Source organism: Dasypus novemcinctus, chromosome X (genome assembly GCF_030445035.2).
Source record: "Dasypus novemcinctus isolate mDasNov1 chromosome X, mDasNov1.1.hap2, whole genome shotgun sequence".
NCBI lineage: Eukaryota > Metazoa > Chordata > Mammalia > Cingulata > Dasypodidae > Dasypus > Dasypus novemcinctus.
The window spans coordinates 111,026,265-111,052,462 of record NC_080704.1 but is presented as its reverse complement, the minus strand read 5'-3'; the positions used below and the strand labels follow the sequence as shown (position 1 = coordinate 111,052,462).

At 36.6% G+C, this 26,198-nt stretch overlaps 1 protein-coding gene across 1 annotated transcript in view; it reads right to left on the bottom strand.

Moving 5' to 3' along the window:
- IL1RAPL2 (interleukin 1 receptor accessory protein like 2) overlaps positions 1–26,198 on the bottom strand; it is a 1,488,864-nt gene that overhangs the window by 1,389,324 nt on the left and 73,342 nt on the right. Inside the window, exon 2 of the mRNA XM_058291994.2 lies at positions 5,849–5,949. Coding sequence (XP_058147977.1) covers positions 5,849–5,930 — 82 coding nt within the window. The 5' untranslated portion in view covers positions 5,931–5,949. The remainder of the gene's footprint in view (positions 1–5,848; positions 5,950–26,198) is intronic.

Genomic DNA, 26,198 nt, shown 5'->3' with positions numbered 1-26,198 from the left:
GCCGAGGAATGGCGCCGCCCACACTTCCTGTGCCGCTGACGACAACAGAAGCGGACAAAGAAACAAGACGCAGCAAAAAGACACAGAAAACAGACAACTGGGGGAGGGGAGGGGAATTAAATAAATAAAAAATAAATCTTAAAAAATTAAAAAATAAAACTTTCGTGAAGACAAACTTAATAATTAGGAAAAAAAAAAGAAAGAAAGGATGTAGACACTGAGGAAGAAGTAGAAGAAATTGCCTTGCCATGGTACATACAGGACAATACCTATAGCAGTGATGAAAGGCAAAATGTCAAAAACAAAGCTTTTTCCTTTTTGCATTTTTGATATCCCAATTTATTTTTACTTTATTTAATTTTTCTAAATTAGTATGTATTCTCTATCTAACCTTTAAATCCATCACTATATTCCATTTTACTATTAATGGAACCTGGCAATATATTAAGCTTCATTTTTGAAGTTTTGGACCACAGAGAGGTTCAACTATGGCAGGGGAGGAACACTGGTGTGGGGTGTCATTGATAGGGGGCACATGGTTGGGAGGGAGTGCTCCAAGGCATTTATACCAGGTCCATAAAAATGTTTGGATATTTTCATAGTGGTTACAGTTAAAAATGACAACTGAGGGAGTGCTGAGTTCCTAGCCAGGGGAGCTCTATCACAATCTCCAATGCAACAGCAACAATCCAAGTGCACTGGCAAAGACCAATAAAGAAGGGTGGTCCAACAATGAGCCCTTGATACTGATGACTATGCTTATAAGCCTGTGCACCTGAAATATGATTTAAGCCTAGAGCTGCAGGGTGCCTAAGAGTTACTTCCTGAGAGCCTCCATGTTGCTCAAATGTGGCCTCTCTCTAAGCCAAACTCAGTACGTAAATGCATTACCTTCCCCCAAGCATGGGACATGACTTCCAGGGATGAGCCTCCTTGGTGCCGAGGTGTTCCTGCCAAGGACCAGCTCATGATGTAACTAGAAAAAGACTGAATAAAAGGGCCAACTCAGACCAGCAGAATATCTCAGCCTACATGTAATATCAGGTGTTAAAAACTGCTTTTTGACCTTGAATAAAAGGGATAAATGGAAAGGACAAATGAGTTTATTTTTTTAAAAGATTTATTTATTTCTATCCCTTCCCCCCCACCCCGGTTGTCTGTTCTCTGTGTCTATTTGCTCCGTCTTCTTCTTTGTCCACTTCTTTTGTTGTCAGCAGCAAGAGAATCTGTGTTTCTTTTTGTTGCATCATCTTGTGTCAGCTCTCTGTGTGGGTGGCGCTATTTTTGGGCAGGCTGCACTTTCTTTTGCACTGGGTGGCTCTCTTTATGGGGCACACTCCTTGTGCGTGAGCTCCCCTATGCGGGAACACCCCTGCATGGCAGGGCACTCCTTACACGCATCAGCACTGTGCCTGGGCCAGCTCCACACAGGTCAAGGAGGCCGGGGTTGAACCGCGGACCTCTGATGTGGTAGATGCCCTAACCACTGGACCAAGTTCGCCGCCGACAAATGAGTTTATATGGCTATGCATCTCCAAAAAAGAGTTGGGAGGTCTTCAGAGGGGTTGCACTTATGCACACTTCAGCAGGGTACCAGCGACAGCCAAAGTAGATACAAGCCCAGGTATTGGTTCTCCTGAGGGCTACAGAGACCTGAAGGTTCTACGGCTGTGGCAGATGGCTTTGGAGTTCAGTGCCATGTCAGCTGGCCCTACTTCGGAGATTGTGCCCTGAGTGTCATGGAGTTGGCCTCAGATGTGACCTTTCTACACATGCCTCTTCTGGTACTCTTACCAGACCTTTGGTTGGCGCTGGGGTTGGTGTATACTCAGGAGACCTGAATCTCTGGACTCTCCATGTAACAACCAGGCCCTGAACCTTAGAAGACTTGCAACTCCTAACCAGCATTTTGAAACAAAACATTTTATTGTCATCTTTTGCATAATTCAAAGCATGAGATTTCACTTCATTTTTAAAAATTATATAGGAATCTGCTTCACAAGGATACCCTTGGATGTGACTTGAAAGACTCTAGTTTTTGTCAGACACAGAATCGCATAGCCTCTAGTTCTGCCTTGATGGTCCTAGTCAGTTTTCTGACTGGAAATTCTAATACCAATGCATTTCTAGTGACAACAAACTACTACCCCCTCATCAAAGATCAGAAATTTCTGTAACTCTATAAACCTATAAATCAAATCCTCACATAAAATAATTCTCTCAATACATAAAATTGAATGGCTCCATTCAAGTCAAGCCAAAACATACTTATATGGAACTATTTTGTTCCAGCTGGTCTTCATCAGTCCCTTACTCAGGAGTAAATCTTTCTAGCTGATTCAAATATTTAGTAGAACTCTTTCAACACCAGATTTCTGAGAAATTGTTTTGTGATATTCATCCTTCAGAGGAAATGATTACAAGATGACCCAATTTGGGCTAAAAATTAAACATCTCTCACAAAACTCTTCACCCATGCCCTTCTCCTCTGATTTTGAAAACCATACTGGAAAAGCTGAATGCCAACAACTCTGGGGCATAGCTCACATTTTTCTACAGTAATAGCTGAAGTCAGAGAAAAATAAAAAAGGACAGTTTAATGCCCCAAAGAGCAAAGTCCATGTATGCTCTGGGAATGCAATTATTCAGATAAAAAGAAATAACTAAATTAAAGCTCATGAGTGACATCTTCTTTAGAGAGAGAATTTCTCCCACTCATGCTATTAAAACTTAGTAATAGGTACAGATGTGTACTGGATGGTCAAGATATTAACCAATTCCTTGACATGAAGAATAAACCTATTTTTAATTGAAGTGGTGTAGATTTTCTTAATGAACACATATCTATTTTGTCCCAAATGTAAGGGATGTGAATGTTGAAGGACATCAGAAGTGTGGTAAGGAACATCAAATCTTCCCTGCATAAGTACTCTGTGAAGAAGACAACAAACCCACACTTAGCCAGTTAGCTACATTCCTTAAAATTAAATGTTATACATTTTTATAAGTTCTGAAGCAGCCAGGCCCTACCTGCAGGGTCAGAACTATCTTTGTGGTTTTGGGAGCTAGGTTTGATGGATGGGCTTGCCCAGAATAAACATAACCTGTGTTACGGCTTCTAAAATTTGTACATTGCCAGCAATCAAGAGGTTTGCTGTAATTTGTGCTCAGACTGGATTTAAAAACACACACATACATGTTATTAAGTTATTTTCCTTGTTTAATAAGTACAGAAGAAGAAACCTTCATTCCTTTTTCCTCTGTCCTGTGCAAATAGGGGAGGCCGTTGGCATCAACAATTATAGGGACCTTAGTGAACATGATCTTTGTCCACAAGAAACTGCCCAGAAATATAACTGGCTTCACATCTGGCACTAAACAGTTACAAATGCTAACGATTAAAGGGTACAATCACTCTTCATTTTTTGACTTGGGGGAAAGGAAAGGGGAAGAAAATTAAAAACTCTAATTCCATTGGTGATTCCAATAAAATTAACCCTACAAGCTTGAATCTGGATATCTTTAATTGGCAAAAGTCAAAGGACCACACAAATTGTATTAAATAAAAATTTTTACTTCAGATTTACCAGTGTTTTTAAAAGTTTTAAAAAAGATAAGGCTCAAATAAGGCTGTCATAATGAGAGTGCAAACAATTTTATTCTCTTCATAAAATAATAACATTAACAGGAGTACATGGGCTGGGGAAAGGAAGGGAGTTATGATAAGGGTTAAACAGAAGGGAAAGCTAAAATATGGAGAGAACTGCACCAAATTGCCCTCCCACTTTCATTAGCCATGACAATTTATAACATCTTTTATTCATCCAATGACTGATTTTGTTTCTGTATTGTGAAATAAAATCCATGCATACATATATAGATACACACAAACCAACACTAACCTATTAGTCTTCTCTAGCTACCCAGTATATACCCTAAACAGACACAGGAAGGCTTGAGAGAGAAACAACTAAGCATTCAAACCATCTACATTGCCCAGACCTGTAAGAAAAGTTTTGTTCCATTATTACTGTTGCTATTGTATTAGGAGTGGGTGGGGGTAAAGGGATACAGGAGGGGAGACTGAAACCATTCAGACACATTGGTTGCCTCTAAGGAGAATGTCTTTTTGGGTAATGTTTCTTTAATACAGAAGACTGGAGATAGGACACCACTTGGCCACACTAGGAATACACCCTAAGAACTCTTAGTAAACCACAAACAACTTCATGCTTGGCAAGTAAAACGTGAAAGAACAAAGTATTAAAAACCTGATTCTTGAATGGCATCTGTGTATCACTGATAACCTTCTCTATGAACATACTTTTAACAGCCCTGCAACTCATAAATAGTAAGCTTGCCGAGAAAACAATACAGTATACATAGGCATCAATATGTTTTTGTTTTATAGCCTGGATTTTACTTGAATTAAGCTACCAAAATAGAGATGGCATTTGGAGCCTTCAATTCTTTTCTTTTTCTTTTCAGATTCTACTAGAAACATTATGACATAACCAAGTGAGGAAAATTGGATCTGGTCCAATGAGGTTACAGTTGCTAGTAAGTAATCTCTCCAAGTATTTTATTTCAGCAATAATCATTCTGAACGAAGATTGAAAATGAAAATGCTAGGCAAGAAAAGACAGTCAAAAGTGATATGCAAGTTGGAGATATGGTAGGTAAAATGTTATTCATAACATTGATGGTAAACATAAGTGATTTAAACACATACCTCAATCTATAAGGGAAGAAAAAGCCAATATATTGCCCTACCTTTACCATTCCAGTATCCTTTTGACTTAGGCACTCTATTTTATAACAAGTGACTCATTTTTTTGCAAAAGATTTATTAATATACTACCAATTGGAGAACAATAATATTCTTTAGCTATTTAAACTAGCAAATATTCATGCTCAAAAAACAAATATTATACCAGACTCTAAGCCCCAGCCATCCTCTATTGCTTTGAAAAATAAGCATGTGCTATATTGCCTGGTTTTATACTTAATGAGAAAGTAAAGAGCTTACATTTAATTCTGGGAAATAACTGAATTGGAAGCCTGTATAAAGCCCCATTGTAATCATTTATTTCTATATAATAATACATTCCTCAGTGTCTTACTAGAATTATTTAGAATAATATCAATTCTTAAAATATCAAGTCTTGTAATTATAGCTATAATATATAATCAAAACTGAAAGACATATGTATCCAAGTGTTATTAACAATGATTAAGCTTTGATTGGGATGTCTATTCACCACAACTAATCTGTTGGTACAATCGTGACTGCCTGCCAGACCACTATGTTCTAGAAATAGATATTTCCTCCCAGGAAATTCTTCTTCAGGCATTAGCTAATATATCCTATGTTGGATGCTTTAAACCTCTGCCTCTTAAAGATTTAGTATAAATGTGAGCAACTAAAGCTTAGTGCTAGCTGTCAAACATTTAAACTGTAACGATACACACTCAATTAGGAGAATAAGGATCTATAGTTTTAAAGATTTCCTTTACTTTATTTGTAAAGGTTTGCTTCCAGGTGTATATTCATTAAAGCCAACCAACCTTAAGTAGGTCTATATGCCTTTGGAAGAAGTAAGCACTTAACATTTCATTGTTCATTGACAGTATACTGGCCATTGAAGTTTAACGAAATTCTACTGGTTTCCCAACATATTCTTCGAAGTAGGCTAAAACCTCATTTTTATTTTGATTACTTCCAACATAGTTGGAATATAGATGCTTCTGTTTAAAGATATTGAAATTTAAAAGTACAGATGTCCTCTGGATGCTTACAAACACCACACATTTTTTACCAAATAGTGAGCAGTCACCAGCAACTTACCAGAATTTCTCTTTGACACCATCTTCAAATTTGTGCTGATGACAGAACAGACCACAAGGACCAAAAGAAAAGGTGGCTTCATCTTTCACTTTCTTTAGCAGCTGAAAAGTTGAACAAAAATATAATGTTTTAATCACCGGACTCTGCCTCAACAAAACAGTAGGTATAATTTTACATTTCTTAAGTACTTTACAGAAGAATGTCAATCCGGTGACTTTTGGCTTTGTTTTTCTGCAAATAGAAGAAAATATGAAAGTTCTCAGTTGAATCATGTCAAAATTCCCTGCTTAAACTTTTCAATGACTTCCCATGGGACTTACAGTAAAATCTGAAGTCCTTACATCAGTTTTAAAGGGCATGCAAAATATGGCCCCTTGTCAGGCTCTTTGCTTTTATTTCACAACACTCTCCTCATTGTTGGCTATGCTCCAGGCACAATAGCCTTTTTATTTGCCCCTGGAGCATACCAATGTCATTTGCATCTCATGATCTTTAAACTTTGTCTTCCTTCTTACTCAATTTAGCTCCTTCTCATCCTACACATCTTAGTTTCCAGGTTTCCATCAGGAAAAAGGATTTTCATGACTACCCTATCTTAAAGTAAGTTCATTCTTTTATTCTCTAACTCATCTCTTTGCTTGTTTTATTCATAGCACTGATCAGCACTTAAAGTTATTTTGCTTATTGACATGACAGGAAGAGTTTTCACTCAGTGTTGACACTGAAATTTCAAAAATGAATAAGACTATTAAGCAATTGGAATGAAACTGTTCTAAAATCAAAAGTAACTGAAAAAATATGGAATTGGACAAGATATTGTTTTGTCTCCCCATAACATAACAGGGAAAAGGGTTTGGCTAAAGCACCATCAGTGGTCATTTGGGTACAAAAATGCTTTAAGTTTTTATTACATTGAGTTAAGACTTCTCAATAAATTGGTTACCTCCTTGCTGGTTGATCCAGGATCCTTCAAGCATCAGAATATAAGCACTACAGAGGTATATTGAGCGCATATAAACCCAGGATTAAAAAATGGCAAAGGGGGCTACATGTGTAAAACCACAAAAAAATACCTGAAATAATGAACCTAAGCAAACCCAAGTGGAAAAACAAGAATAGCTTCTGGATGGCATTTTAAGACCCAAAGTTCTGTAATAAAACTCTTGTTTTTAAATAATTGGTTTGTGCCTAAAGGCACAGAACCTTATAAAGAATGTAATAGTAACGGGCAACATCATGTACTAGGTGGTATCTCTTTTTCCTATCACTGATCTCAAAGACCCACCTGATACTTAAATTCAGAAAACTGCCCAAGGTTGGTTTCTGAGGCTAACAGTTCAGAGAATCAACATAACTAATTATTTATCATCCCACTCCTAACCTAGAAGATAGGTTCTTCCTTCCACAGTTGATCATCTAATTACTAATAGATTCAAACTTCCCCTGTACCACTGGGGCAAGGATAAAGAACTCTGGGGAAAGAGGATATATAGGAGACTGACAGATGACCAGGAGGGCTGGACTAATCCGTCCAAAAATATACAAAATTTCTGTATTCCAATGGGTATAGAAACTTTGCCTGCTTCTCTTCCTGATGTTGATGATTAGATATCTTTCTCCAGGAAGTGCTATAATTGGATCAATGTGGAAAGCCAAAATGAGATGAAGGGCAGGCACTAGGAATAAATATGTAAAGCAAAGCCTCTTCTCCAAAGATTCTTTTGTATAACTCAGCTTTCAACAACCATATATCCAAAATAGACCATACCACTCTGACATTTAAAAAAATCCTGGAAATTCCAAAAAAAAAAGTTAAATATTCTAACGGTTTGATATTGTTTATGAATTCCAAAAATCAGTATTGGATTATGTTTGTAAACTGGTCTGTTCCTCTGGGCTTAGACTGTATTAGATTCAGAGGTTTTACTTTTACTTTCACTTTTACTTGATTAAAATAAGATTGGGGTTCAGTAAGACATTGAATCCCTGCCCCCCTTGTTGGGTGGGGACTCACAGAGAAAATGACACGCAGAGGAGAGAGTTGAAGTTTTGATGCTGGAGCACCAGAACCTAAATACAAAGAAGCAAATATGTGAAGAAAGAGATAAGGCTCATTAGATATGGCAGAGACCCCAGGAAGAGAATGAGCCTGCTGATCTACAGCTGTCCATGTGAAAAGAGCAGAGTGGCTGAGCCCAGAAAGAAATAAGCCCTGGGGAGAGAGACAAGTCTTATGTTAAAATGCATAGGTACTGGTTCTTCTGAGGGCTACAGAGACCCACAGTGTCTACGGTCATGGCAAATAGAGTTCAGTGCCATGTCAGTTGAGCCTACTTTGGAGTTTGTGCTCCTGAGTGTGATGGAACTCAGATGTGAGATTTTTTGCAAGTCTTTCTTGTTACTTTTACCAGACCTGTGGTTGGCGCTGGGGTTTGGTGTACGCTCACGGGACCTGAATCTCTGCACTGTCCATGTGATAGCTAGGCCCTGAGCCTCAACAGACTTGCAACTCCTATCCTCTGGTTTAATGGACTTACTTCAACCAGCTAACAGGGAGGTGAAGAAGGTCAACCACCACACCAGGGAGCCAAGAGTGCCTACAACAGCAAGCAGGAGAATTGCATCCATCATCCATGTGGAATCTAAGCCCCCTCTCGATATAGAGGTGGAATGGACATAACCATCCCAGGGTCCACAGGATGGAGGAATAGAGTATGGATTAGAGTGGACTTATTGATATTCTATTCTGGAACTATTGTGATTTGTAATGGAAGAAAACGTATCATTAATGTGGAGAAAGTGGCCATGGTAGCTGGGGAGGGGAGGGAGTGGGAAGAAGAGATATGATGTGGGGGCATTTTCAGGACTTGGAGTTGTCCTGGGTGGTACTACAGGAACAGATGCTGGACATTGTATGTCCTGCCAAGGCCCACTGGGTGGACTGGGGGGAGTGTAAACTACAATGTAAACCACTATTCATGTGGTGTAGCAATGCTCCAAAATGTATTCACCAAATGCAATGAATGTGCCCCAATGATGAAAGAGGTTGTTGATGTGGGAGGAGTGGAGTGAGGGGGGTGGGGGCTATATGGGGACCTCATTTTTTTAATGTAACATTAAAAAGTAAACAAGAAAACAAAAGCAGTTTGAATTTAAAAAATACAGATAAGAAAGGAAGGAGCTGGGACCACAGAATTTTAGGAGGAAGAAGGAAGGCTGAACCCTCACAGACATCACCCGACATCTTTCTGCAACACATGGCCAATGACTTTGGGTGAGAAAGTAGCTCTTAGGTACTTTGAATTGGACTCTTTAGGGCCTTGTGACTGTAACCCTCTATCCCAAATAAATATCCTTTATAAAAGCCAACAAAGTTCTGCATCAGCACCCCTTTGGCTGACTAATGCAAATATCAAAGAATGGTTTTGTTGACTTTGGGAAAAAACATTGGACAGGAAATAACGATTCGTGCTAGGGACTCGGCAATATGGGACCAGAGGAATGTACATGAGGTAGAGCTGCTTGATGTCACAAGCTGAAGATCTGGCAGAAGATGTAATCAAATCTTACAAGGGACATCCAATGCCCAGAGATGCTTGGGGGAGATTTTCATTAGCAGACCTGTTGGAAGTACTACCTGTTTAAATAATTCCAACAGACAGCTAGAAGAGCAATTAGGGAATAATCAAGGAGAAGTTACACCTGCTTCTGTCTTTTCCCTTTCCCTCTTTCACAGGCACTCTCTTCCCAAGGCAACACCAACGAGAAGGTACAGTAAAGAGGAGAGGAAGGAGCGGAGGTGTGTGAAATCTTACCGTACATCCCCTAAACTCCTAGACATTAGAGCCACACGTCTTGCCTGAATGATGAATAAGGAGGAAAATATATTTGAATCTCAGAGGAGCATGGAGTAAGTAAAGACAAAACCAGAATCAAACTCTTCTAATATCTAAAAGCAAGAGAAAAGTTAGAGGATTAGGCTGAGATGTTTATAACTGTCTCTTCTTCCCAGTGGGAAAACAGAAATACAATAGAGCATAATTAGTAGCAATTACTGGGAAATATAATACCATTTCTTGTTTATACTCCAGTGATTTTAAACTGTTAAGAAATTAGTTATATTTATTAGCTTGGTTGTTTTCTTTAATCCTCCTTGCCCACTAGAATATAAGCTTCATGTGAAACAACACTATCATTAGCAGTTATAACCTCAGCATCTAGCAAAGAGATTGACACATATTAGCATATCAATAATTATTATTAATGAATAAATTACAATACCTAGGTAGATAAAAACATACCAAGGTTTTAAGTAATTCAAATTAGTGATAGCTTTCAGTGGTTTTCAAGATTCCCATTTGTAAAAAATAGAACATCTCTTATTTAACACATGTTCAGCCATATCTGAGATGTACCCTATATCCAACTGTAGTGGGCACTGTTGGTGTACTACTCATAGCCCCTTGGCCCACATCAATGGCCATCTTCAGAATTCTTCTTATGTTTCTCTGCCAAAGGGGCTTCTCTGTCTTTAAAAGCATCTTGACCAGTATTTGAGGTAGAAGTGCCACATTGTATACATCCCATAATTGACTCTCAATTAATGATGGGACTTGGTGAATAAATACCCCAGGTACCTCACCTTTTGGTATGTCCCAGTGGGATGGAGTGGCAAACCGTTCATCCAGACACACTTGGTGAACTTTACCTCCCTTTTAGTCTGGCTTTGCCATTCTCTTGCAGTACTTCCTGGGATAAACTCTTACATAAATTAATTACTTCCGAATACTTATATTTGGGTCTGCTTTTGGGAGAACCCAAAGTAAGACTCTGAAAAGACCAATGCATACTCCACACAGCACTTTGTTTTACGTAAGCCTCATCTGTCAAATTTCCATATCAGAAGGTTATGTAAGCCCTGGACTTTCAAAAGGTCTAGTATTTAGAATTTTCCTGAACCACATGCCCACTCTAGCTCTCCTTTATTATCTCCCTGGTTTAGAATTGATATTACCCCCAATGACTTTGACAAGAACACTGACTCATCTCTGATTTAGCTCTTCATGCTGTATTCATTCAGTTACAAATAAACCTTGTTGGTTAGATTTTAACAGTCTGCCGTGCTCTCCATACTCCCAACACATCCTATCCATGATTTTGTCTTCATTATTTCTGTCTGAAAGCTGACACCTTGTAGGGACTGTAACTTGCTAACTTGTCAAGATAGAATCTCATTTTTAGAATTCCGATATTTTATAAATGGCGAGAAGAAAGATGATTTTAGAAATCCATGCGGTGCAGCAGTGCTCGAAAATGTATTCACCAAATGCAATGAATGTGCCACAATGATGAAAGAGGTTGTTGATGTGGAAGAAGTGGGGGTGTGAGGTGTCGAGTATGTGGAACCTCTCATATTTTTTAATGTACCATTTTTTGTGATCTATGTATCTTTAAAAAAAGGCAATTAATTTTTTTTAAAAATAAATAAAATTAATTAATTTTTTAAAAAAACTTAAAAAAGAAAGCCTTTTAAAAACTGTTTTACTCAGTATTTATCATGTGATCATTTTTACCCTGAACAAGAACTATATAATATAACTGATATTCACAGGCATTAAGTGTCAAAAAATAACCAACCCAGAGTTAGTTCTACTTCCTTATTTAATTTGACCCTGCCTATCCTTTGCAAAATGAAGTATTGTTTGACTTTGACTAGTGAAGACATCCTTGGAATTGAATCACTTAATCACAAGAATTATTTCATAATTATTTCCTTCCTCTTAATTAAAATCAATGGGAATTAGAAAAACTGGGCATATCAATTTTTAAAGTTCATATATTTAAGTTCAATTTAAGTTCATTTCCATTTCCATAGACGAGTCCATTAATTAAACAAACTTTGTTGAACAACTATTATATTTTATCATAACAAAAATAATTATAATTTATTGAGCATTTTGCAAGTGCTGGACACTGTGCTAAATTGTTTTATATGTATTATGACACTTAACCTCTTAATAACTATATGAGGTACTATTATCCCCATTTTACTTTTCAGGAAACTGACATCTGTGAATTATCCAGTTTTTAAAACTAGTAAATTATGGAATAAGGATTTGAGTTCAGGTTTTGATGACTAGAGAACCTAAGCTCTTAACCTTATTAAACTATTCTTCCCCTAGATGTTAAATGCTATGGCAGTCATAAACCAAGTTTAAGATTAAAAAGTGTGGTTCTTGGGAAGCTGATTTGGTTCAACTGATACAGTATCCACCTACCACATAGGAAGTCCAGGGTTCAAATCCAGGGCCTCCTGGCCCGTGCGGTGAGCTGGTCCATGTGCAGCACTTATATGTGCAAGGAGTGCTGTGCCATGCAGGAATGTCCCCCATGTAGGGGAGTCCCATGCACAAGGAGTGCGCCCCTCAAGATAAGTGGCCGCATGCAAAAAAAGCACAACCTGCCCAGGAGTGGTGCCACACACATGGAGAGCTGACGCAGCAAGATGATGCAACAAAAAGAGACACAGATTCCCGGTGCTGCTGACAACAATGTAGGTGGACACAGAAGATCACACAGCAAATGGACACAGAAAGCAGACAACGGGGGTGGGGGAGGGAAGGAAGGGGAGAGAAATAAATAAAAAATAAATCTTAAAAAAAATGTGGTTCTTTGCCTTCAAAGAACTATAACCTAACTGAGGAGATGCCTGCATACTATAGTGCTTAGCCAAGTACAAGACAGCAAAGAACAACTTGTGTATGTTAAGTGCTAAGGAGATATAAAGTAAGAAAAGTGTTTTGTAGTATGCTGGTTTCGATAGGTGATTCAGATACCCCTTTAAAAGGGAAAATCTGCTAAACTGCTAATTCAAACAGTTAAAAAAAGGTCAGTGCAATTGATCTCCAAGCAGTATTCATCAGCAACAGCAATTGGTCTGAAATACCATCACTGATCAAGGAATGTCTCAGAACTGAAATCATTGGCTCCCAACATACAGTTCCACACATCTGTTTAAATACTAAAAGTGGCAGAAACAGCACAGGTCATCCTGTGGAAATCTTACACTGAAATGTAGGTGTATTACATTATAACTTTTTCTTCTTGATGATTTTACAACCAGCTTATTGTTGTGTGTAGAAAATGTAGAGGAGCATTTATAATACTTTCAGTGATGTCAATTATGCTGCTATTCAATTATTTAAAAAATACTTTTTTCCATAGTCTTCACCTTTTCTATGGCTAGAAGTACACAATGATTCTTACTCCTAAATTTCATATTCCCCTGAGAAGTCTGTGTTTACTGATTCCCTAAGGTTAGTATGTAAAAGTTCCAAAAGACCACATGAGGAGTTCTAAAGACTGAAGATGCAAGGCAATGGCTAATGAAAGCATTAGTATTCCTCTCCTTGGAGTAATAACTCCTGATATGAGTAGAGCAATCTTGATAAGAGAGTTTTAAAAAATTTAATTGAACTAAATCTTTTGACAGATAATTGTAATGATAATGTTACACTTGAATGATTTCCAAGTGTAGTTTGCAAATTACCTTCTCTACTCTCTTTGGCCCTTAATGTACCAGGTATGTCAGTTTCCTGGCTCATGATAATTTTTTAAAGCTACTGTACTGCAAACTCTGAAATCTGCAAACCAAACCAAATTTAACTTATGGATATATTTTGACAAATATAATAGACCCAACTAGAAATATCAACTAGGTTGCAGAGAATACACAATTATACAATTTCTTATTTCATTCCTTCTATCAAAGCCCAGTTTATTATCATCACAATGTTTTCTAATCATTTGCACTAACCAGTCACTTAAATATATTTACATACACTTTTATGTATGTGTATATATATATACATACACATATATATACATACACTTCTATGTATGTGTATATATAAGTATACATATATATACCTATTCTTATATATACATACATACATATATGTGTGTGTGTATATATGAATACACACACCAATGAATTGATAATTATAAACATACAGAAATACAGACACACAGCCCATTTATATATCACAGATGATTAAAGATAATTAACATTCAGAGGCAGTTCTGGAGTCAGCACACATTCATTTAAATCTCTTACATCTTGTAATTCTACAGTCTTCTGCAATGATCTGGTATTCACCAGAGATGGCCTTGTGGTCCTAGTAAATATTTAATCAGAAAATAAGATGTAACCATGTTAATAAGATACTACTTACTAAAAAGGGAAAACTGAGTCTCAATTAGGCTTACATTGGAAGGTATCTGAATAGTTATCTAGTCCAACCTTCAACCAATGAAGAAATCCTTTTTACATTAACCCTACATTTAGCCTTTCCTCAAGTACTTGTCATATGAAAATGACTACAGGATGTAACAGCCCATTCTATTCAAAGTTCTGAAAGTTAGAAATGAAGGTGGAAAGAAAGATGCTGAAATCAAAACCAACAGAGCAAGAGATAAAGAAGTGAGGAAACAGAGGAAACAGAGGGAAACAACAGAAGATATAATAATGAGAGGACACATGTGAGAGAAAATATAGAAACAGAGGAAGAGAAACAGATAAGGGAAAATATAAAGAAGAAGAGAGGCAGAACAAAAGACAGAAATGGAAACACAAAGAATAACAAGAAACATAACAAGAAAGAGGGTGAAATTAGAGATTAGAAGGAAAAAGAGGGAGGAACTACTGAAAGATAGCACAGGGAAAAGAGAGGAGAACAAAAGAGAAGCAAACATAGAGGAAAAGATTGGTATAAACAACTATAGACTTCCAGGGGCATGGCAGAAACAGAATAGCCCCCAAATTCTATTTTTAAAATTTCGTCTGTAGTGATTGGGGTCCCTAGTTTTTGACTGGACACATTGTCTGCCAAAATGGAGACTTCATTTCATAGCCTCCCTTGCAGCTAGATATGGCTAGGTGATAGAGTTCTGACCATTATGATATAATTAGAAGTGTTGAATGCACGAGTCTTTTACTGGGTTTCTCCAGTCAGCAAATCTAGGTGAGTTGATATAAGGTCTTACAAACTGTTCAGACAAAATCACTTTTCATTTTGGTATGGTTTCTAGATCCCTCATCATCCAACTATTTCTTCCCTTGATAAACTTGTTTGTCAATATTCTTCTCAAAATGCATCATACATTTTCACACATAATTTTGAGAGTATAAATTGGTACATTTGAGGGCAATTTGGTGGTATTTGGCAAAATTTAAATTATTCAGCAGTTCATTTTATGAGAATCTATCCTACAGAAACCAAAATGAATATTCATATAGTTATATGCATATACAAGGATTTTCAGTGCAGTACATGTTATAATGGAGACAATCTAGAAAAAAAATCACCTTTCAATAGAGGAATAGTTGAAGAAAATATGGTATACCCACACTATAGCATACTATATAGCCATCAAAAAGAGGTAGAGAGTTATGTATAGCCATGGATAAATATACAAGGTATATTGTTGAGTCAAAAGAGAAAGGTTAAAAACAAATTTGATCCCACATACATTGGAAAAACTGTGTGTGTGTGTGTGTGTGTGTGTGTGTGAATGCAAAGAAAAAGCTTTGGAATTCTTAACAACTCTAACTCTGGGGAGGGGAATGGAATAAAAGCCAAAGTTGAATGGCAAATTTCATTCACACTTACTCCAAATATCCATGCTGTTTTCCATATGTGTATATTTCTTTGTCTTTCAGGCAAACGTCAGGCTTGCACTTTTTGCTGCCATTGTGATTGACAGGGCCATGTGACTGGGTCTGGCCAATTCTTGTGAGCAAAAGACATTGCTCACAATTATTTGCCACTTGTAGGCCAGAGACCTTAATTGACAATGTTTTTCCTTCCAAAGTGATCCTTCCTTCTGCCACAGTGACAGGTAATATTTACAGTGGTGGTTCCTCCATCAGCCTGGGTCCCAGAATGTAGAGATGTGGAACATATCTCCCAGTCAACATATTACATAAATCTTTGTTGTTATAAACCACAAAGATTTAGAAGTTTTTTGTTGTCATGGCATAATCCAAATTAACCTGAAAATACAATTGAAATGTTAGCTTTTACATTGAAACGAATATTACATTTCCTGGGTATAATATTATTATAAAAGTTAATATATTGGCCAGAAGACCATGCAATATTTTCTAGATAGATAATATAAAATGTAATGAGAACTATTATGAGTCAAGTTCTAGGGTCAATATTCTAATGAGAATATAATGATTCAAGGGCAAGAACTATATCTTATTCTTATTTGAATCCACAGCACCAGTGACTAAAACATAAGTATACAACATGTTTTTCTTGAATATTGAATGAGTTAAATTATTTTTACACTAAATCTGGTGTTTATATTAATCCCTACAAAATGTCATTAAATTAATTTTAGTATATTTTTCCAAATCATCAAGACCTTTTCAAATAACAAAGTTATTATTCATTTTATTAACTCTCCTGCCTAGCTCTGTGTCACCTGAACATTTCATGAGCTTACTTTCTATGACCTTACTCAAGACTAAAATAAAAATTATTGAATAAGATAGGACACAGAAGAGAGACCTATGGACTACCCCTAAGGACATCTCTACAGGTTGGTATTTATCAGTTAATCTGGTTGACTAACTGGGTATAATTCTAACTGCACTACAATCTATTTGACTATACTAGAGTCTATTTTTAAAATACAATAAACTTTATTTTTAAAGAGGTTTTAGATTACAGAAATGTTACACCAAAAATATAAGGGATTCCAATATACCCCACCCCTCACACACAATTTCCCCTATTAATAACACCTTACAATAGTTGGTACATTGTTACCATTGATGAATAAATATTGAAGCATCCTTACTAACCAAAGATTATAGTTTACACTGAGGTTTAAACCTATTTCCAATGCCCTAAAATGCCCTATGTTCCACCTATTCCCTCCCCCTATCCTCAGAATCTCTGGTAACCACTACATCAATGTTAAATGTTCTTTCATTATTCCAATATTAATAAGTTTACTTTGTCCATGGTTGTATTGCCCCCTTATTGCCATTCCTCAACATTGAAGATGTTAGGTTGGTGATCTCATTCTGCCTCAGATTGAGAGGGGATCTTAGATCATATGTCACAGATGGAAGGAACTGTTTTGCTTGCAGTTGTAAATATTCGTTGGGGACGGGAGTTGTCCATCATCATCATTTTGTTATTGTCCTGGGCAAGTCAGATGTACTGGAGAGAAGGTGTTGGCCAGTTCAGGGCTGAGCTAGCATATAAACAGACCAAATACTTAAGTCTCTGAGACATGTATTTAACAAGTATAGTGCTAATTATAGGCTCAGGTAAAATGAGTAGATGAATCATGTGAAGGGAAATTATAAATAAGCCTAATTCTGTTACATTGGAGAAATAGGTTGTCATATATTCCAAGGTAAGTCCTTCAGACAGGCTGCTGATTTCAAGGGGTTGTGTGCCTTGCCTATAGTGAATGGATGGCTCTAGAGCCCTCAGCACCCTTATTTGAGGTTTTGTTCACAGTGGCAGTTAATGAGAGCTACCTGAGACATGCATAATTGTAACCTCTGAATGACCTCCAGACTCATTTTGAAATCTTTCTTCAGCTGTAAAAAACTCTTTTGTATTTAATGCTTCCCCCTTTGGGGTCAAGATCTTTTTTCCAAATGCATCAATGGTTGGCAGTTGGTATTAATCACTCAGTGCCAGGGAGGCTCATCCCCAGGAGCCATGTTCCATGCCAGGTGGGGAGAGGGGAAGGTAATGCATTTATTTGCTGAGTTTGGCTTAGAGAGAGGGCATACTTGAGTAAAAAGGAAGTTTTCAGGAGGTAACTCTTAGGTAAAAGTTATTATTAAGCTAAGTTTCCATTTTACAAGAATAAGGTTCATAGTTACATACATTAATATTAAGGGCTTTATATATTTATCAGTTTTATTAGGCACTGCCTCTGTACTCAAGAGATTTTTGTCCCTCCATCTGAGAATGTAGCAGGACTCCCCAGGATATTTTAATATTTTGTTGTTTATCATGTGGGTCTACACTGAGATAACACCCTGTGACAAAATGAACACGTTCACGTTTCATAGAAGCATGCCCCAGGTCCACCCTTTTCCACACATCCCACTACTGTACCAGTGAACCTCCCCTGCCATATTTGCCAAAAGAACATTCCAACAATTCTATTTTCAGCTATAAACTTCTACCTCCCTAGAGTTCACCTACTAGAGTTTATTTATCTACCCCATATTGGAACATCTTATCAGGCTAAATAACCAACAGGTTTATTTAGCCTTATTTGTTCTTAAGATCCATTAATTTATACACACAATTAATTTATTTTGTGCCTACAAAGGGAATACAAAGATAAGTATGGTGTCTATTTTCAAGTTCACAGTCTAGTAGGAGAGAAATACAATTAAACAAATGATAAAAATAAGTGTTTTACATGTAATAAGAGGGAAAATACAGACTGTTGTGAGAGCAAAGAGGGTAAAAACCAAATCTATATTCAGGAGAAAGAAGGCTTTCTAGAAAAAGTGGCTTATAAGGTGAAACCTGGAACATGATAGAGAAGAGTGTTCCAAAATAAGCCAATAGCATGGGCAAAGGACTGGAGGCGAGATGGCATGTCACATTAATTGAACTGTATGAGTTCAATATGGAGGAATCTTAAAGTGCTGGATAGGAGGAAAAGAAACTGTTGAGGCTGGTGAGGTGAGCAGAGGTCAGATCATATAGAGATTGAGTTGCCCATAGTATGTCCAGTGGGATGCTAGAGTTCAGAAAAAAAAAAAATATATATATATATATAGTTAAGTACAGAGATGGTATTTAAAGTCACAGGGGTAGTTAAGATTGCCAAGGGACAAAGGCAAAATACAAAGGTAGTCAAGAATAGAACCCTAATAAATGTCAATATTTGAGAGACAGGTAATTGCAGAGTAGCCTAGAAAAGTGCAGTATAGCCTACTGGGAAAAAGTAATAAGGAAGTTAGGAGGAAAAACCAGGATGAAAGCCAAAGGAATGGCATATTTCAAGAATCACAACTATATTCAGTTCTGCTGGTTAATACAGTAAGTAAATGACTAAAAAGTGTGCTTTATATTTAGCCAAGAGATGGCCGTTAGCTAAGATAAGACTGCCAAAACAGGTCAGTAGAGTAGCAGGGATAGAACTAAACTGTAGAGGCAGAAAAATAAATTGAAGCTAAGGAAGTGGAAACAGTACGTGGAGACAACACTTACAAAGATGAGCTGTGACAGAAAAGAGAAAGATAGGTTAGGTATACACCATGAGGTCAGAGAGGATTTCCTTTTTCATGATTAGACCAGGTGTGATGGTCTGATGCTAGATGGACCCTAGAAAACTCATGTTCTTAAACTACACCATTCTTTTGGGTGTAAATCTATTGTAGGTGGGACCTTGTGATTGGATTACTCCAGTTAGTGTGTGGCTCAGGGTGGGTCTTAATCCACTTACTGGAGTCCTTTATGAACAGGATGGAGAGAGAGAGAAAGAGAGAGAGGAGAGAGATGGAAGCAAGAAACTGAAGCAATGAAATATCACCTGATGTGCCTTGCTTTACACATTTTTCTCAGCCTCCAAACTGTAAGTTTGTTACCTAATAAATCCCCATGGTAAAGACAACTCATTTCTGGGATATTGCTTTTTAGCAGCCTGGCATACTAAAACAGATTTTGGTACCAGAAAAGTGGGGTGCTGTTATTGTAAATACCAAAAATGTAGAAACAGCGTATGAAGTGGACACACTGGAAAAATTGTGAGACGCTTGATAGAAAAGGCCTAGATAGCTATGATGACACTATTGGTTGAAATATATACACTAAAGATACTACTGATGAGGACTTAGACAGAAATGATGAATGTGTCACTGCAAACTGGAAGAAAGGTGACCCTTGTTTTAAAGTGGCAGATAATTTGGCACAGTTGAGACCTGATGTTGGATGGAAGGCAGAATTTGAAAGTGACAAGCTTGGATATTTAGCTGAGGAGATTTCCAAACTAATGTAGAATGTGTGGTCTGGCTTCTCCCAGCAGCTTATAGCAAAATTTGAGAGGAAAGGGATAAAGTGAGAACTGAACTCCTGGGCACAAAGAAACCAGAAACTGATGTATTGAAAAATTCTGAGCTTCTAGGAAACAAGTCCCCAGAGAATACAGAGCAAGTCAAGATTGGAAATGCAGTTATTAAGAAAGGATTTGTGGAAGATCCTATTTGTCTGATGGTTTAGACCATTGTGTACTACATGTGAAACCAATGAATTTTTTGGAGATTGGTGTGAACGGAACCACTGTCAGCATGGAGGAAAAGGGACAGAAAAGGGGCAGATTGAAAGAAAGAATACTTCACCATGGAAGCTTAGGTCTAGACTGAGTATGCCCCAGAGCTTAGAAAGGGCGGGCCTTCCATTCCATTCTTCAGGAAGAATGTTATCTTTCAATGTTTCTCAGATATCTGGGGGAATAAGAAGAGGCTAGCTGCCACCCTGATGCTTGAGAAGTGTGGAACCTGGAGTACAGCCTTCACCTTGGTGCTTGGTGAGGGTAGAATCTGGAGCATGGCTGGGGATTAAGCTCTTGGAAAAGGTGGGGCATCCACTCCATCAGGCCCCAGGATTAGGCATTGTTTTATAGATTTATTATTTGAAATCTATTGGAGTATGCTCTACAGGTTTTTAGAATTGTCTGAGACCCATGACCCCTGTTTTCCATTCAATTTCTCTCTACAGCAATGAAGACATTTATCCTATGACTGTTGCATCATTGTATATTGGAAGCAGATAATTTGTTATGTAAATTTCACAGGTCAATAGCCAGAGGGAAATTCTGCCCCAGGACAGACCACACGTGTATCTGATTTTCATGAGATTTGAAATTTGTTAATATTGTACTTAATATTGTTACTGAAATGATTTAAGGTTTATGAGATATTGTGATAGAAGGAATGTATTTTGTATATGGAAAGGACATGTCTTTTGATGTCCGGTGAGTGGGTAATAATGGTTTGAAGCTGGATGTACCCCAGAAAATCATATTCTTAAAACTAACCCATTCCTGTGGGTGTAAACTTATTGTAGGTGGACCTTGTGATAAGGTTGTTTCAGCTAGGGTATGGCCCACAGTGAATCTTAATCCTATTACTGGAATCCTTTATAAACAGGATGAATATGGAGAGAGAAAGAGAAAGCCATGGCAGCAAGAAGCTGAAGCAACAAAGCCTGGAAGATAAGTGAGAGACCAGCAGGCACCATCATGTGCCTTGCCATGTGGCAGAGTAGTCCAGGATCACTGGCAGCTGGTCTTTGGGAAGAAAGCATTGCCTCCTAATGCTGTGCTTTGGACATTTTTCTCAGCCTCAAAACGGTAAGATTGTAAACTAAGAAATTCCCATTGTAATAGCAAACCTATTTGTGTTACATTGCATTTGGCAGCATAATAGAATAAAACACTGGGTTATAGGCTTTAAGGAATAAAGCCAGATTTTATTTAATAAATGAGTCTTGAATAAACTTTAAATGCTGAAGGAAAGCAGCTAAGAAAAAAGGGATGGGGAAGTGGTTAAAGAAGAAAGAAAACACAGGGTTAATTTAGAGAGCAAGAACCCTGAGAAAATAAATAGATAAGGAAGTTTCTGGAAAGATTTTCCATATTTACAAAGATTTTCTAATTTTCAATTAGAAATGGAAAGAAGCAACTTTGATAGATGAAGGTGTGGTTAAGTTGGTAAATCTTGTGAGGAGAAGTTGCCATCTTGTGGCTTCTATATTTTCTGTAAAACAGTTGGAAGTTTATCTGCATATAGTAAATGTGGAGCATAGGGCCAGAGGCTTGAGGAAGCACATTCCTTCTCAATAGTAAAGTTGTTCATTCTAGGATTTTTCTAGCATTGGATGTTAAGTTCATTGATTTAATTATGTTCCTGGATGCCAAGATTTTGTTTTTGATTGTTTGTTTTAATTAAAGTAATTTGACTCTATCTAATATACTGATATATCCATTTTCTCTATGACTTACTTTTAAAAAAATACTCAATAAAAATTGAGTGGTAGTAGCTTTAAAGGACACCTTATCAGTTTACCACCACCCCAACAAACTTTGTAAACCCTTAACCTTCCTATTTCCATATTCTAGCTAATTGAGATTTTGTGGCATTTTAAGAAATCATTTAACCTCATTAACCTTGTGTAAAATATGAGGAAATTGAGGTACAATGAGGTAAGTAACTTGCACTAAAGCAAATACACGACTGGAGGTAGATTAGGCAATCTACATTTTGCAGTTTCTTTCTCTCCATCAGGAAGAGCATGCCATGATTGTTGACATTAGGTTTATAGACTGATGGATGCATGGACAGATAGATGATAGATAGATAGATAGATAGATAGATAGATAGATAGATAGATAGATAGATAGATACATAGATCGATAGATAGATGAAAGAATGGGGTTAAATTCCTTGAAATATTCAGTATCAAGGACATTGAATATAATTTAGAAAGGCAAATAACAAGACAACAGGGAGCTGTCAGAAAAAATATTTATATCATGAACTTTCATCTAATAGTGCAATGCATCTAACTCATGCTTCTAGGTTTAGATAAATGACAGCACCTAGATCTATGATATTCTGTTTCCATATTTCTAACTATAAACTGATGATTACAACTTTGTGCCCTGTGGACAATTATAAAATAATGAATATATTTGTCATTTTAAGTGAGCCATAAAACAAAATATTATATACTATATTGTGATATAATTGTTTTACTTTCTGTGATGGTAGGGTGCATATCAAACCTTACCTGGGATGCTGGCCATAATAAATTGAGGCAATGCAGCCTTTGAGACTTGGATTTACTTCATATTAACTGTATGACCTTGGCTAAATTTCTTATACACACTTATCTTCAATTACTTTTCTGAAAATGAGAGTAATAGTAGTACCTATTTCATAAAGTTATTTTTATTATATAAAATATAATACATCAAATGTGCTTAACCCATTACCAGACACACAATTAGCTATCATTATATATTATATATTATTATTTATGCTGTTGTTGTTATTAATTCTGCTTGGAGAAGTCAGGGAAGGCTATACGGAGGAGGGAACACAGGAAGAAATAATAGAATTTGTCAGATGAACAAGAGCAGAAAGGAAAGCTTTACAGGCAGATTAGCTTTGTGTGTGTATGTGTGTACATGTGCAAATATGTGCATGAGTCTTGGACAGGACAGGAATAACATTTCACACATAGGCAATAAATGATTGATTTAGTAATTTATCTTAACTGTCCAATAGTTATGAGTCTTTGAAGCTACATTTTGGCAAAAGAAAAGACAAGTATTCTCTTTTCTTTTTTTCTCTCTCTCCTCTCCTCCTTTTCAGAAGTGAGTAAAATTTGTCCTGCTGCCCTACAACTCATGTCCACTGCCACCATAAATCATGAACCCAGGCATCTGCAGCGTTCTGCAACTGAGTACCCCATCCTACGTTTACTGCAAAAATCATTGCTGATATTTCCCCCTTTTAAAACATCCTTTACTTAACTTCAGGGTCCCAGGTATCCAATTTTTCACCAGACATAATTATCATTCAAAATTAGCTAGTTCATGGGAGAAAGTTAAAAGAAGACCAATCTCTGATAATGTGCATTTTAACTTATTCTAGAGATTTAATCAATAAGGAAATAATAATTCTTCCTTTGTATGATGATAATAATTATTATGATCATCATGGTTATTAGCCTGGAAATATTCTTGTTTTCAGATCACTGGTATTCCAACACCTTTTCAGTATAGTTCAAAAGTTTCCTCAAAATACCTAACTACACCTGAGATCCATTCCAGTTGTTTCTTAAGCCTTTTCCTAACAATTATCCCCATCCCCATTGAATATCTTATCTTTTGATCCCCTCTTTGCTGATCAATGCTGCAAGAATCTATCAAATTAACAGATTTTAAAAATAACATAATTCAATGTTAGAAAGTTTACATTAAAACAAAAACTCAAAGACTGACAGTGAGAGTAAAAACTAGTATTCATCTTCTAGGAAAGAAATTAGTTATTATGTTTATAGCTTTAAAAGGCACATATCTCAAAAAGGTACAAAACTCAGAAAATGCAATGAAATAACAAGGTGGTTATTTTAACAATATTCTTAAAAACAAAAATCTAAGATACCCAAAACTGTGACAAGCTTTAGGTCAATTACCATAAGCTGGAACATGGTTCTACCTTAATGAAAAAGTTCAAGCAAAAGTGAAAATTCAAACTCTTTCACCAAGTATATCTTTAAAAAATAATCTAAAATGTAACCAAATATTTCTGCACTAATATGATCAGTTGAGCAAGAGTTATACTGCCAAAGTTGGAAATAATCCAAATGTCCAATAAAAGGGGATTTTAAAAAATAAATTATAGTATGTCCATATTGTGAAATATTACATAGTCATTAACAAGTAGTATTTCAAAAATGTTAATGATACAGTATAAGTGTATGACAAAATGCCAAGGGAAGCCATCATATAAACTGTAAATGTAGGATGATATGTATAAAATGATCTATGCATAAAGATTGCAGTATGATTTATAACAGCAAAAGTTAAGAAATTTTAAAGTTCAAATATGGAAAAGAGATTAAGTAAATTATGTTACATACATACAATACTATATTATGAAGCTTATAAAACTGAATTAATAACATGGCAAAATACTTAGGATATATATATCTTAAAAGCAGGCTACAATATTGACAAGAAATATAATGTCAACTATAAAAAATACATGTAAATTAAAAACCTGGAAGAAATTGTTCTAAGTCTTTATATTTGGATGGGCAGATAATGGAATAGAAGTTAACATTATGTTAACATTATGTTCATCTTAATTAATATTATCCCCTAAAATAAACATTATTCAAAATAAAGATGCATTTTTAAAATCACTCAAACCAAAGAGGGGACATTACTACCTAACATATAGGGGTAAAAAAGCATTATAACGGAACACCATGAAAAAACTGTTTGATGATAAATGAGAAAACTTGGGTGAAGAAAGACCCAAACTACTGAACCTGGCCCAAGAAGAAATAGAAAATCTGTATAGACCAATAATAAATTAAGAGATTGAGTTAGTAATCAAAAAAATTAATTACCCATAACGATTGTAAAATGACACAGTCACTATAGAAAATGGTTTGGTAATTCCTCAAAAGTTAAAAATAGGACTACCGTATGACCCAGAAATTCTACTTCTAGTTATATACCCAAAAGAATTGAAAGCAGGACTTCAGACAAATACTTGTCTGAGTAGTATTATTCATAATATCCAAAAGGTGGAATCAACCCAAGTGTTCATCAACAGATGAATGAATAAATAAACTGTGGTCTATAAATGCTATGGAATATTATTCAGCTGTAAAAATGAATTAAGTCCTGATGCATATGACAACCTGGATGAGCCTTGAGGAAATTATGTTGAGTTTAAAAAGGCAGATGCAAAAGGAAAAATATTGTATATTTCCACTTACATAAGGTACCTAAACTAAAGAAATTAATAAAGGCAATGCCTATTAGAGGTTACCAGGGGCCAAGGCGGGTGGCAGGAGATGGTTAATTATTACTTAATAGACACAGAATTTCTCTTTGGAGTGATGATCTTGATAATGGATGGCGATGAGATAGCACAAATGGCGCCGCACACAGCGAGCTGACACAACAAGAAGACGCAACGAAAAGAAACACAGACTTCCGGTGCCGCTGATAAAGATAGAAGCGGTCACAGAAGACAGCAAATGGACACAGAGAGCAGACAACTGGGGCGGGGCGAGGGGGGGGGAAGGGGAGAGAAATAAATAAATAAATCTTTTAAAAAAAGAGCTTATACAAGGAAAAGAAAAGAAAAAAAGAAGAAACAGTGAAGGCAAGAGGCAGGATCTCTTAAGGGATGTTACTTGTAGGGAGGTTACTTGTAGTTGCCACTCTCCACTTCCACTTACATTCCATTTTCCAAAAATTAGTCTCATACCCACACCTAGCTGCAAAGAAATATGGTCATTATTCTAAGTGACTGTATTCATTTCCTGTGGCTGCTATAACAAATTTCACAAACTAATGGCTTGATACTATAGAAATTTATTATCTCAAAATTCTGGAGGCCAGGAGTCTGAAATCAATATTGGTTCCTTCTGGAGGTAGACAGAATCCATTCTATGCATCTACCCTAGCTTCAAGTGACTGTAGATAATTCTTAGTATGCCTTGGTTTGTAGGTGCCTTACCACAATCTCTGCTTCTGTCTT